Here is a 13632-nt window from a genome sequence, read left to right as displayed (position 1 = left end):
ATCGCATCATCCCATCTACTTGCCACACATTTCGGGCCAGTACCGTGCTGGGGGGGAAAGAAATAGCCCTGCAGCGCACATCGTCATCCATTGAAACGATTCATTTCCCATGTTCCATCTCCTTCAGCTTTTTATAATTTCAAACTCTGCCTTGATTCCCATGTGATCAGTGATCCACGGCTTGTCAAAGCCAAGCTCGACAATATCATCTCTCTCCGTCGGACTGTCCAGCTGCACGTCTTGGCCGAAGCGCTCAAATGACTTGAGCTCCAGTGCACCACAGAAAAAGACCTTGTCCATTCTTGAGCACCCAAACCTTTCCCGCAGCGACGTGGCCGCCTGTTGGCCCCATGTGTATCCTTCCTCGCTGTCTTCCTGGCCACCTAGTTCCAAATATGCATCCTTGAAGCCGTTGTCGCTATGCAGCGTTCGGTCAAAGTCCTGGATGGCGTTGAAATCACCAGCAGCTATTCCGGCCTGAACGTCGTCCTCTGCGAGGTATCGTCCCATGAGCTCAACTTGGGGCGGACGGTACGGCGGCATCATGTCCAAGGACTCGAGATGCGAATTGCACAGTCTGACCTTTTTGCCCTGCAACAAGAAATCGACAAAAAAGGCGTCGCGCTCCATGCGCGTCTTGGAATAGTGGACGCGAAACACGGCCTCGAGGGGCAGCAATCGTCGGTCCACCAGCATCGTGGTGCCATAGTGGCCCGAGGCCCAGTTCTGGCTGGTCAGGTCCGTCATGGCAAAGCGCTCGCGCACCCAGGGCGTGTTTGCAATGGTCTCGAGGTCCGAGGCTATGCACTCTTGGAGGAAGATGACCACGGCCGTGTTTTCCGGAACTTGAGAGGTGAGATTCGCTAGTGTCTCCAGGCCAATTTCCATCCGTGAGGTCGGGTATGGCAGCATAAAGTCAATGTTCCAGGCGTAGAGGGCCAGACGGTCAATAACGGACTGAGCAGTCTTCTCTTGAGAGCTATTCGGAACCGATTTTCCGGCTTCGTGAGAAGTCCAAGACTTTGTGGCATCGTCGTAGAGATAGTATGCTTGTTCGTGTGGCTGATCCGGCTTCCAGGACACCGAGGCTTTCCTAGAGGCCTCGTTGTGGGCGACGGCTTTGCGAAAGACTTCCTCCATAACGTTGGACGTTCTGAAGCTCGAGTTTGTGATGGAGTTTAGGGCAGCTTTTGGATCTCTTGGATCTTTTGCCAGGTGACTGCCCATTCAAGTAAAAAAAGGGTTGAGTGTTGTTTCAGTAGGAAGTAGCGAGTGAGTTCAAGCAATTACATCAATCAGTGGAGTTTCCGGGTTGTAAAGTGGAGCCCCTCTCGCTCCCCGGATTTATAGTGCTGTAGATCTGGCGTGGCCAACGTTCAAGTCTGGTGAACTACACAAGAGGCATGTGCGGATTCCAAAGCAAAAGAAGTTGAATTTTTATGGATATGGGAAGAAGGGAGGCTTTGAAAGATTCGACGATATAATATAAATTAGTTCAAGCCTTGCCGCGGCGATTCCACGTGGTCTTATCGTCTGCCTGTAGGCAGCAATATCAACTTGATGGGTCATAAAATGTGATGAGCCTCGTCTGCAATCAGCGATCCACGTTTATTACACTTGACTTCGAATGATACAATGAAATGCGGGATAACTTATTCAAGCATTATACCATCCATAAAATGACAGATGCATGCGTAATTGAGACTTTGCAGAAAAGAGAAGAAAAATCAAATGGGGCAGCGTCGAGTGACTGCATATTTTATGTCTTCCTCATGCTTGATCATGGCGCATGGGCCTGGCGAAAACCCAGTACCAATACTGATGGAATTCCTCACTCCACTTGTATTCCTTTCGGGAAATGATTTACACAGTAGAATTTGAGTTCACACGACAAAGGAAAAGCGACCAAGAAAAATTGTCATGTAAGGCATCTCGCAGCCGGACCGACCAATGACCGGCATTCCCGAGCCGATATACGTACCTTTCTTGAGATGAATAATTGCTGCAATGACGTATTCCCAAATGCTGGTGGACAGGGGTCAAAGTGCCTGGTACATGACTAATATTGGTCGTCACGATAGCAGGTCGTTTCCATTTGCTTCAAATACAAAGTAACACTTCTCTGCATGATGCCCGCATGTTCATCAAATCCATCTGTATCTACACAGTCAGTATAGTCCAAGACATTTTGGCCTTAGAGCCATGTATGGACTTGCAATTGATCATTCAGGGATCGCCTGGTTGGTTTCAGCAGTGTTGGTGGCCCACTAATGCTTAGCGCAAAACATGGTAACATGGCACCACACTAGGGCGATAAGAGCGCCTGGCAAGGTGCCCGCCTACATAGATAAGACACAGCGCTTGAGCGCCCGTCATTTCGCCTGACCGAGAAAGGCGGGATGCCGCGCAGTCGAGCACGAGGGCACCTTCTTCTTCATACAAGCAAACAATCAACAACTTGTTGCCCTCGCCTTTCTTAGGACATCTCGTACAGAATTCAAAGTCTTCTGTCTTTCTTATCTGGTACTTTCTGAAATATCTATATATAACCAGGAGAACCGTACTTCATTCGTTCATCAACGCTACGCTCTGATCACGGGGCGCGGACTACCTTGCGGGACCCCAGGCTGCCCGCGATCGCCAAATGACAATCAGTTGCCAATTTCGACACCCAGAAACTCCTCAACTGCTCGAGCAGTCTTCAAACGGTCAGGATGGCGAGCCATGATGGTGAAGGCTCGCCTCCTGACGCCATCAACGCAGATGAACATCATTCTATTCGACCCGACCAGCCTGAGCACAGCGAGTCAGAGTCAGAGTCAGGAAGCTCCTATGCCGGAACTGCCTCAGCAGGCCCAAGCACTCCGGCCTGCCCATATCGTGACTCGCGATTCCACGACCAGGAATGCTCCCGCTTCTTCGACTGTCCGACCCACCTGGTAGACCGAGTCCTGTCCGACGACGAGGACGACGAGGACGACGAACACGAGAGTCATGAGCAGCAGCCAATAGCCACCGACTCCCATCATGTACCAGGTGCTGATAATTTTCCTTTGCAACCGCCAGAACCTGCCGACAACATGTCTGTCTCGGCACCTATCGATGCCGCCATGATCAACCAAACGACTCTTGAAACACAAGACGCGGGTCACTCTGACCTGCCTGCCGAAGAAACGAATACCGTTCAAGAGACTGCGGGAGGAGCTGGTACACAAGTAGAGGCTGGCTTGGAAACCACTGCTCCAGACAATACTACGACTGTGACTGGCTCATTAGAGCCCGTTTTAGACACCGATGCGACGACACAAAGAGGTGTAGAAGATCTTGCCCAGGACGATTCCGCGCTGGTGGAAAGTATACGAAACCCCCTGCGGCGGCTGTCTGTTCTGGAAAATCAAACCGCGTCGACGTTTGGAGAATTTCCTCGAGCTTCACAGCACCAGCAATTACCACCATTGCCATTTGGATCAGAACCACGCCAATTACCGTCACAGTCGCGTACAGCAGATGTCGTAGTGCCCCGATGGCAGCCCGATTCCGAGGTCACAAGCTGCCCGATATGCCATCGCGACTTCAGTATCTTCAATAGAAAGCATCATTGTAGGAAATGCGGCCGCGTTGTATGCAGCAGTTGCTCCCCTCACCGAATCACCATACCAAAAGAGTTCATTGTGCGGCCCCCTTGGGAACACCCCAGTCTGTATCCGATGGCTGGAGAGTATGGGGCGGAGCGCCCACTTGTCGACTTCAATACATATATTGGAGGAGGCGAGAGGGTTCGCCTTTGCAACCCATGCGTGCCAGATCCAAACGTTACGCCTCCACAACCTGCACAGCATTTACCTTCAAGACTGTCGAATCCGCTCTATTCGCCAGGGGCATCAAGACACCAGAGATCTCGTAGCAATGTAGCTACATCTCCTTTTATCAATCCGAGCGCGCAGCAATATCCACCTGGCAACTTGCCCCAATTGGGCTCACTCCTTGGGACTAATCGGAGTCGAAGTGCCACAGTTGTAAGTCGTAAATCTACCGCCAGATGACAATGATAGGCTAATGTAGAAGTAGAACCATGTACCACTCCGAAGATCCCAGATACATCCGCCACCTGGATGGGAGCACCTTCGGACCGCCCCTGGCGGAAGAGATCCATTCCCACATGAGCAAGATGATGAATTTGGATTCACTCGTGCTCCCTCGCACTTGGAACAGCTTCTCTTTCGTGCATCGTTGCAGCAGCAACATCATGCTCGTACACCACCGCAACAACGTGCTCGTTCGCCGTCCATTGCAGAGGAAGATCGGTGCCCAATCTGCCATCACGAGCTTCCCTCGTCCGGACTGCAAGACTCTGAAAGGCTGCGCGAAGAGCACGTTGCTTCATGTATCCAGGAGCATAGCGGTTCTAGGCGGGAGCCAGCTTCCAATAGCCCATTTCCTACATTGGGCACACCTCCGCGTCCACGACGTGCTACTGGCCTGGTTTCTTATATCGCAGACGAAAAGGAACGTGCCAGAAATGAGGAGTGCGGTATTTGCTTTGAAGAGTACGAACCAGGAGTCAGAATGGCAAGATTGGAATGCTGGTGCCGATTTCATTATGACTGCATCATAGAATGGTTCTCGCGGCGTGGTAATGCTCGTTGCCCTATCCATCAGCATGACAGCTACGAGAGCTAGAGGGTTTTCAAGCACTGAGGTACCTGATGCGCAACAATCGCCTAGTTCTTGCTTGTCGAGTATGCCGCGATGCCTATTCTTTTCATATTTCCGGCCTTTGCTATCAGATCATCCTTCCCTTGGTCCCATAGTTCTACGGTTTTGGTTTTTCACTTTTTATCTGCCATTATGGTTTTTGAAGGAGTTTGGGGGACTTGAGAGGAACCATGGGCATAAAGCATCGTGGCTAGGAGTTATCATTGGTTCATTCTGGAGAGTCAAAGGCCCAGCGTTGATTCATTTACAAGCGCATCTCTAGATATTATCATGTATACCCATGCTGAGATACACAGCGCTTTTAGACCGAACTCATTAAACACATTCATTTCCAAATAACCTTTTGTTGTTTTCCCGATGGAAACTTTCATTTAAATCGTTATTGTGAAAAGAAAATAGTGATATTCCAGATACGACAGCGGTCAGCCATGTTGCTGTTTCGATGTTTCTACTGTGGGCTTCTTTTTGCATGTCAATCCTATCATGATTTCATTTTAAAGTATCCTTATCTGATGGTCGGAACCCAGGTCAACCTTTGCTCTTGGCTTTCCGCTTGCCCTTTTTCTTGTGCTTTTCTTGTTTTGAACTTGACTCTTGCGTCTTTACTGGGTCTTCCTCTTTAGTCTTTCCGATGTTTTCCCATCGAAATTTGTCCGGGCGAAATCTGTACCCTCGATTCCAATTCCATGGCCCTTCTTTCCAGCCTGGAGGATGTTGATGAGAACGCAGCTTTGCCTGGTACTTTTCGTTTGGCGTAGCACGATCCCAAATGTATTCACTTGGGGTGTGGACATTGTTGTAATCTTCTATCATTTCATCCACGGCGGATGCATCCCAATATCCCAACGAATCAAAAGGACATTTCCGGGCTTCAATTTGCTTCGTTGACAGGCATGGGTGTGGAGCTGTAAAGGCTGAGCTGAACTCGAGGAATTGACCGTTGAGAACATTCGAATTGTTGACATCGTTACACAATATTCCTGCTCGGTGAAGAATCTTCATGTTTTCGATCAGCTTCCTGGCTGTTGCAGCTGAGTCGATTGCCAGCCTGATTCTCCTACGGTTGAACCCCTCCTCAAAATCGTCATTTCTGACGGGTTGCCATTCGATGAACTTTTTCACCAAAGCTTGTAGTGGTTGGCCTCGGTCCTTTTTCGAATGGCCCCAATCTTCCTTCCAGTTGAGTTTGTCTTTCTTCCGAAGTGCCTTTTGATGTTCTTCTCCCAAAATCAGATAACCGTAACATGGAACGGCTATGAATTCTTTCTTGACCTCTTTAAGTCGGGCATAGGCACGGCATTCGCAATTGAAGGCAAATTGCCACAGTCGCTGATCCTCCTTGGGTAGGACAACCTCCCACCAGCGCGTAGGGGTGAATCGGTCGTCGAATCGAAACTGCGTTTGTGTAAGTCATTGAAAACTGCCATGGGCATTTCTTGGGATATATTAGCCAGCGCACCATTTTCAAAGCATATATATCGCCATTAATCGACACTTTCCAGACATGCCCGTGCTCGCCACTACCAAGTAGTTTGATAAATTCAAGTTCGAAGGGCGTGCCATTTGGAATAAATGGCATCAACTTGGGCCCCGGGACATCTGGCAATCCTGCCATCTCACTGGCACAAAATGGTTCAGCACAAACACAAACTTGGGACGAGGCGAAGATTTCTCAGCATTGATATATGTATGTCTTTATTTTCTCACTTGGTACAGCCTATGATTATTTAATAGTCCTGCTAGTTTCTTTGTTCTCGCTGCGCCGTCGTGTCAAAAGGCACGCCGGATGCATCCATGTCTCACTTGATCTTGGGCCAATCAGCCAGCGAACGGAGTTGGGAGCGCTCCTGGATAGCGTGCCCTTCGGGAAAGAGAGACATGACCATGAGGACATAAATCGCCTTGATCCCCGATATTACGTTCTCCTCTGTGGACGCTACAAGCTTTGGACACCAAGGAAACGTGCGTTGCTGCACACCCACCCGAGAAGTACCGTCCACGATAAAGAAGCGGAATACGGTGACTCCAATATGGGTCATGGTGAAAGCGAGACATGTGCCCGCGCCCTTTGTATACATTGCCAGCTTGCCGATATGATTACGGCCAAAGCTTTTATAGTGCGCTGCTTTCGCGAAACAACGTGTGGGATCCAGCGATTTTATCCTTGCAGAATCGCCAATGACATGTATTATGTCCTTTCTCGGCGTCAATCGAGGCATAGACTTTGCAGGGAGATAGATTGGGAAATTTGGCTTCTTGAGATGGTGTGTAGCATTGGTCATCGCATACTGAGGAAGCGTAACCTTGGATGCGTCCTTTTTGTAAGGGACTCTCAATTTGAGCGAAACTGGATTCTGAGTACCTTCGTACAGCTTTCCCGCGCTGTGACCAAGCGCGTGGCTTAATATGGGACCGATGACATTGAGAAAGTACTTATCGACATCCTTTTCCTCGCGTATACGGGCAGTATGATCCATGTAGTCAAAGGGGAGCTCGAGGTTTTCATTAAAGGGAACCGCATGGTCAATGGCGCTGAGAAATGCGGTATTGACATTGCCTTCGTTGAAGTCCTGCCACTCCTCAATGTCCTCAAAGTTCACCTCGATGAAATCGTTATGCCATTGCGTTCCAGCTCCAGTACTCTCTTGGACCAAGAAGTCTGGTCGGGTAAGTGCGAAGAGGTATCGCAACGTCATGGGACGATTCTCTTTCTTGGAGAAAATTTCCCACTCCTCAGTTGTGTCATATTCGGCAGAGGTATCAGCCATTTTCTCCAAAAGTTTGCTGGTCCTTTTGACTCGTTCTATACTTGAAGCGTTCGGTAGGACTTCGTATACTTGTAATCGTTTTACTTTATCTGATGGTTTAATCGTCCAAACAGCATTGCCCTGAGACACAATCCACGCTCATCTTATAGGGAAATCTCGGTCACGGCCTACAAAGATGCATTGTTGCTCATGACATATACATGGAGCATTCAGAACCTCACTGGCTCTTTGTCTCTTCCCAAGCATAACTCGAGCACAAAGACCTCTAGACAAGTGCTCAATGACAAGCTAATAAATTAACAATGTCACTTACCGATTATTGTGTCTTTGTAAAAGAAGAAGTCGACGTCATGGGTAATGTCAATTGCACGCATAGCGATATATGGGTAGGGAAGGTAGGCAATATTAAGTGTGTGGTCATAAAGTAAACTCATTAATGCGTAAATGTTTTATTTTAAATAATCGTACAAATAGCTTTCAGCCAACTTTGCAGTGCTGTTTTCCGATACTACCATATGGGGGACTTATCAGAGTAGACCAGCAAAGTCCTTAGCGGAGATGATACACGAGATCTCACGAATACCCATACTGAACTGTTTGTCTGAGCAGCTAAGCATCTGATGTTCCTACTTATTGCGTTTAAATACAAGGAAATGCAAAGGGCGCAAATAAGCGGCCACACTGCAACAGTTCTATCTAAATAGCTGCCTCAAGGCTCCAACACACCCTTCTTCAGTGTTTGAGACGGTTTCTGAGCCTTCATTTGCACAATGGTGGCCCTCTTCTGTCTGAAATGGACGGATCCGTACCTAAGCAACTCTGCAAACGTACCAGGCTCTCTGTCTTTGCCGATGTTTCCCTCCTCGTCCAGCAATCTTCCCAGAGACTTGCCTCTGACCAAACCCTTTCCATGCGTGATTTTCTCCATCGACGCCTGGCAAAGGAGCCTCCACACCAACTTCTCGGCTTTCTTTTGCTGCTCCGAGGTGTCATTGGGATCTCGCTTCAGGGTCAAGAGGTCATACAGCTCCTGTCCATCAAAGCCAATCTCATCCTCGGCGGCCCAATCCTCCTTGAGGACGTCAAAGCAAAATACATTGGTGCTCCAGTAGTCAGTGCAAGAGAAACCGTCCCCGGCGTCCTCGAGCATGCAGAGGCGCTGCCAGGCGACGACTTGGGTAATGTACTCCATGACCGTCTTGGGAGACACGACCATGTCCCAGTTGAAGTTGCTGGCACGAGACTCGTCAAAGCTATGCTGAGCGCCAAACGACACGAGGGGATTCTCAATCAGACCCTCGTGGTTCTTGTGACCTTTCCAGATGTGGGTGAATAGTTCGTGCCTATAACATTGAATCTCGGGTCAGTATCCTGCTGTCAAACACAAGACCTTTTGAAGCTTACCAGCGCTTGATGAATGGGTCGCCTTTTCGTGCGGCAACAAAGTGATTTGCAATGGTATGGCCGTACATGAGAGGCACTGCAATCTGATAAGGCGAGTTTGGATCCTCGAGCGTATCCCACACGATCCGGTCCATGTCTCGCAGTAGAATGCAGCCCACGTCAAGAAAGACGCCTCCGTATTGCAGCAGACAGGCACCGCGCAGAAAGTCGGCACTGTGGGGGCCAACATAGGGGCCGTCCATCTCCTTGTTGACAAAGGCCTCGGGCAGGAGGTCGGCCGAGAGGTGCTTGAGTGCATAGTTGGGCGAGTCGGCCACATTGTCCAGTATGCGGACAGTCCAGCTGGGGTCGCAGATGCGTATCCAGTCGACGACGTTGCGCTGGCACCACGCTGGCATGTTGGTGACTCCAGAGTGCCAAAAGGCCCAAATGTTCTTTTCCGATGTCACGGGGACATACTGGGTAAGGGTTTGGAGTATTTCTTCATCGCTTCTCTGGTCTCTGACAGTCACGAGTTCTAGTTGGTCCTGGTACTGGACCGGAATGCTCAGGCCAGCCATCATAAAGTGACTTTGAAATATTCAAAAGGTGAACGAATGTAGATAAAATCCAGGTATGTATTCAAGAAGATGGGCAATTTTTGACGAGCCAGAAAGATGAGGGCTTCAGGCAGATTAATACACGGATGCAACAGGACAGCAGATCGATCCTGTCTTTGTATTTTTGTGTTGGCTTGAATTTGCGCAAGGTTTCAATCCTTCCTGGAACCGAGCACCTAGGTTCGGATGGGCCAACATAAACGACGGTCATCGTAACGGCTGGCTTCCATAACGGCTGTCATCATTAAGGTCTTATAGCAGCCCAGGATCGGGTCTCCACTGATAGCACGTTTTGAGAAAAAGAAGTGCAACCGACTTTGACGCCGGTAAATCTTGCCTACATAGTGCAATAACCTGCTGCAAAAGATGGCCTAGCTCTGTCTTGACGAACATAATCCCAAACTATAATCTGACAGTATTGATGTGATTTGTCAGACGGTTATTCTTTTGAGCCAATGTCAGCCTCGAGGACATGATATATCTCTGGGGCCCCTGGGCTTATCTCTCTCTATGCTAACCCGCCGCTGCAATCCACAAACTCGCCATTTTCTGATCCGAGAAGTCGATCTTGAACGATAAAGATGTGCGGACTTTGTGATTCGAAATTTGATTTGCGCAACCATTTTGCAGAGTACGTCAGCATATTACGGGTATCCCTAACCTCCCGTTCTATGTTATTGCTCCAGAGCATCCCCAGGCTCGTCGAGGTCGCAGCTAGGACACGATTGTATTGTGTTAGTATATTTCTGATGATAAAGGTCTTTTGAGTTTGATGACTATGGGAGCTGCAGGGAAAGAAAAAGAATTTGATTGATTGCAATCAATTGTATATAAAACATTGGCTGTCTGTATTCTTATCACTTCAAGGTTACACACAAGTGCTGCGCCGAGATGCCGAATTTCAGGCAGCTCCCCCACTCCTGATGTCGCCCGACCCTGTCGACAACCTCGCGATTTTTCTACATCTCCGACCCAAGCCACAATCAAAACCTTTAAAACCTTGACTTGAGATGCGACATCAATGCCAGCGCCTTGACCATCTTCCTTGCCGTCGGCGACTCAACTTCTCGACCCATTTTTCGACATCAGGGACTATCGTGATCAACATCAGCTAGGCTACGACCCAACGCATTCCCATTCATCTTGGCCAAGCGTCCAATTGAGCCAAGTTTTCGCACCGCCATTATGGCGTTGTGCGATCATTGTCAAAGCATAAAGCTTGCAGAAGTTCTCAAGGGGATGCAGAAACTCGATAGGCGCAACTTAACGAGACAGAACAGAAAAGTCTCATCCGGATTTTCTGAGTATATCTCAGATGTCGGCAAGAGCATACTTGCAATATATCAATGGAAATTGTGGTCGATTTCTGGCTCAAAGTCAGTAAAACGTGCCGCAACATCGTGGGCCGGAGTCGTTTTGGCGGATCTGGCCCCGCAGTTAAGACAACTTCCATCGAAGAACTGCGCATTTTGTACTATACTTTTCAGCATTCCCATCAAACCATACAAGAATACCACAGAGTCTGATACATGCACACTGATTGCATTCAGCTATTTCGATCATCCCTACATGCAAAGATGGGATCATGGTGTGAGTTCTTCAGACGTTATGATTTTGGGCGTGGTGCCCGAAACTCGCTGGCACGAGTCATACTATTGGGGGTCATTTCAACATTTCATGCAGCGAAATCTAAGGGGCTTTTTAACATGTCGACTCGATGAGCGTGAGTCCGAAGGATCGCGTTTCATACGGGCATTACAACCAACCATCAATTGTGATGAGATATCACGGGCGATACGAGATTGCCAACAAAACCATCACGAATGCCGAGAGGAGAAGGCTGCGTCTCCACAACCAATCGACATACATCTGATTGATTGCTATAACCAGGAATTGATCCAGACAACGAGTTCGGAAACATACGTCGCCCTCAGTTATGTCTGGGGTGGGGTGCCCGCTGGTACACTTGAAAGTACAAAACTACCTCGTACACTCGAAGATGCTATTCAAGTAACTAGATCCTTGGGGTTCCGATATCTTTGGATAGATCAGTTCTGCGTAGATCAACGAAATCACGACATCAAACAAGAACAGATACGCACTATGGGCAAGGTGTACGAGGACGCCGCCGTAACTCTGGTTGCCGCCAGTGGTTCAGATGCCAATCACGGTCTGCCAGGAGCACCGGGTCACCCAAATCCAAGTAAAGTCCATCCTCCAATTACGGTCGATGGCTGCATCGTAACTGAGGAAGCGGTACCGATTGATTGGGAAATCCAGAATTCCAGGTGGGCTAATCGGGGTTGGACTTTCCAAGAACAGTTTTTCTCGCGGCGATTCCTCATCTTTAGCCCATCGCAGGTTTCCTTCGAGTGTCGATGTATCTCCTTCTCGCCAAGATTTGGATTTCGAGGCAATGAGCGTAAGACATCTTTGAAGACCCTTCGTCCGGCAATGAAGAGCCTGTTCAGCAGTCTACATGGACGCAACGAGGTTTACGGGGCAGATAGTCTACGCAGGTATCGGGCCCTTGTCGCCGAGTACTGGCCACGATTACTCTCAATGGAGGAGGATGGAATCAATGCATTCGCCGCGATCCTGGTGCATCTCAAAGACCAGTGGAATGCTGAGCTTCATGAACCCACAATGACTTTTACGGCAGGAATGCCCCATCTGATACGGCAACATGCAGAATCGCCCGAGCCAAGCCTGAAACTGTTTGTCAATGGGCTAACCTGGTATTCCAAACACCCCTCGAGACGACGCGAAGGCTTTCCATCATGGTGCTGGGCAGGTTGGACTTCGCCTGGGATGCAGGCGCGACTCAGGTGGTCGTCTGATGATATGTCGCCAGATGATATGTCGCCACTACTACTGGTTCGAAATATCTTTTTCAGAAGCAGCCCTGATATTGACACTTCTGGCGTCCAATGGCATCAAACAACCACACCTGAACGTGTTCCAATCGCAGAACACGACTTTCCCAATGTGCCTGAAGCTGTTATATTTGATGCACCAGTTGTCTATCCCGGCGCTGTTTCATGGCCGGAATGGCGAGAGCTCCCTTCGCTCTGGGGGCTCCACCGGGTATTTTGGTGTCTTGCTGACACAAGCCTTCTAATACGTGATGAGTTCATGAATCATATTGTGAATGGGGAATACTGCTTGCTTGCGCTAATACATGAAGAAGAAAAAAGAATGGATGGTGCTTCTAGCTCAGCTACGTTTTTGATTGTTCGCCAGGTTGATCAGTATCGGCATGAACGAATTGGTCTTGCGCAACTTTGGGGCATGGATGCGAATGAGCAATTGAACAGAGACTCGGAGATCAAGACGTGGGAGCTTATTTAATTGTTTGATGATCAGTAGTGTAGAACGCATGGCTACGAGCAACCAAATTCCATCTTCATCGATTCCAAAATGAGACTGCAGTATCTTTTTCGGCACTGAGACCAACCCCACATGATTGAAGGCTGAATTGGTCAGTGGGCCCCGTACTGGACCCGGCCACCTGGGCACTAGGTAAAAGGTTATGTACCTCGATCGGCTGACGCATTTTCAAATACGCCGACTAACGAGCAGCAGCTAATTATTTCCAATCCCTACACCTTCAGCGCTGCGAACAACGACTCGCGAAGTCGGACGGCTCATTGATCCCACCACACCACAGATCCGCACATAATGGGTCCCTTGAGTCTAAACAGCCTCTTTTCGAGGCTGCGCGTATCGCCAGTTCCCCAGGCGATTGTTTCCTCGCCCGCCGCGACAGCAACCTCTCTGCTCAACAACAGCAGCAGGACGACAGCCGCCGCCGCCGCCGTGCGCCCCTTCACATCAACACCATGCGCCGCCGCAAAGGCAGCCAGCGGCAAGGGTGCCAAAGGCAGCAGCAAACCGGCCAAGAGGAAGAAGAAGGACAAGGGCGCGGCCCCGGACCCGCGGATACGCAACCTCAAGCTCAGCATGCCGCGCAAGGTGCCCGCGCCGCTGCGTTTCGCCCGTAACAGACACTTGCGGCACTGGACCATTCACCGCGCGTGGTTGCTGTGGCAGAGAAAGGAGAGGGAGAGAGAGGAGAAGGAATTGATGAGGTTGGTTCTTTTCCACCCCCATCCCCGAGAAGATGCGCAGGCTTTCGAGGCAAA

At 49.4% G+C, this 13632-nt stretch overlaps 7 protein-coding genes across 7 annotated transcripts in view; 3 read left to right on the top strand and 4 right to left on the bottom strand.

The window, feature by feature from the left end:
- Positions 1-123: 123 nt before the first annotated feature.
- PFICI_00325 (uncharacterized protein) lies at positions 124-1140 on the bottom strand (the record flags this gene model as incomplete). The annotated part of the gene is made up of 1 exon (XM_007828906.1): positions 124-1140. The coding sequence occupies one exon, from the start codon at positions 1138-1140 to the stop codon at positions 124-126; it is 1017 nt and encodes a 338-aa protein (XP_007827097.1).
- Positions 1141-2714: 1574 nt separating this feature from the next.
- Positions 2715-4680, top strand: PFICI_00324 (uncharacterized protein; the record flags this gene model as incomplete). Its single annotated transcript, XM_007828905.1, has 2 exons — positions 2715-4016; positions 4069-4680. The coding sequence occupies 2 exons, from the start codon at positions 2715-2717 to the stop codon at positions 4678-4680; spliced, it is 1914 nt and encodes a 637-aa protein (XP_007827096.1).
- A 564-nt stretch (positions 4681-5244) lies between these two features.
- PFICI_00323 (uncharacterized protein) lies at positions 5245-6331 on the bottom strand (the record flags this gene model as incomplete). Its single annotated transcript, XM_007828904.1, has 2 exons — positions 5245-6111; positions 6176-6331. The coding sequence occupies 2 exons, from the start codon at positions 6329-6331 to the stop codon at positions 5245-5247; spliced, it is 1023 nt and encodes a 340-aa protein (XP_007827095.1).
- Positions 6332-6515: 184 nt separating this feature from the next.
- On the bottom strand, positions 6516-7484 carry PFICI_00322 (uncharacterized protein; the record flags this gene model as incomplete). The annotated part of the gene is made up of 1 exon (XM_007828903.1): positions 6516-7484. One exon carries the CDS (start codon positions 7482-7484, stop codon positions 6516-6518), a length of 969 nt encoding a protein of 322 aa, XP_007827094.1.
- Positions 7485-8193: 709 nt separating this feature from the next.
- On the bottom strand, positions 8194-9448 carry PFICI_00321 (uncharacterized protein; the record flags this gene model as incomplete). The annotated part of the gene is made up of 2 exons (XM_007828902.1): positions 8194-8827; positions 8889-9448. The coding sequence occupies 2 exons, from the start codon at positions 9446-9448 to the stop codon at positions 8194-8196; spliced, it is 1194 nt and encodes a 397-aa protein (XP_007827093.1).
- A 2142-nt stretch (positions 9449-11590) lies between these two features.
- Positions 11591-12838, top strand: PFICI_00320 (uncharacterized protein; the record flags this gene model as incomplete). Its single annotated transcript, XM_007828901.1, has 1 exon — positions 11591-12838. One exon carries the CDS (start codon positions 11591-11593, stop codon positions 12836-12838), a length of 1248 nt encoding a protein of 415 aa, XP_007827092.1.
- A 330-nt stretch (positions 12839-13168) lies between these two features.
- PFICI_00319 (uncharacterized protein) overlaps positions 13169-13632 on the top strand; it is a gene marked incomplete at both ends in the record, with an annotated part of 812 nt that continues 348 nt past the window's right edge. The window contains one exon of the mRNA XM_007828900.1: positions 13169-13578. Within this exon, the coding sequence (XP_007827091.1) occupies positions 13169-13578 (410 nt within the window). The remainder of the gene's footprint in view (positions 13579-13632) is intronic.

The sequence above is a fragment of the Pestalotiopsis fici genome (assembly GCF_000516985.1).
Source record: "Pestalotiopsis fici W106-1 unplaced genomic scaffold PFICI_Scf_1, whole genome shotgun sequence".
Lineage (NCBI taxonomy): Eukaryota > Fungi > Ascomycota > Sordariomycetes > Amphisphaeriales > Sporocadaceae > Pestalotiopsis > Pestalotiopsis fici.
This window is presented reverse-complemented; position numbering and strand designations above follow the sequence as displayed.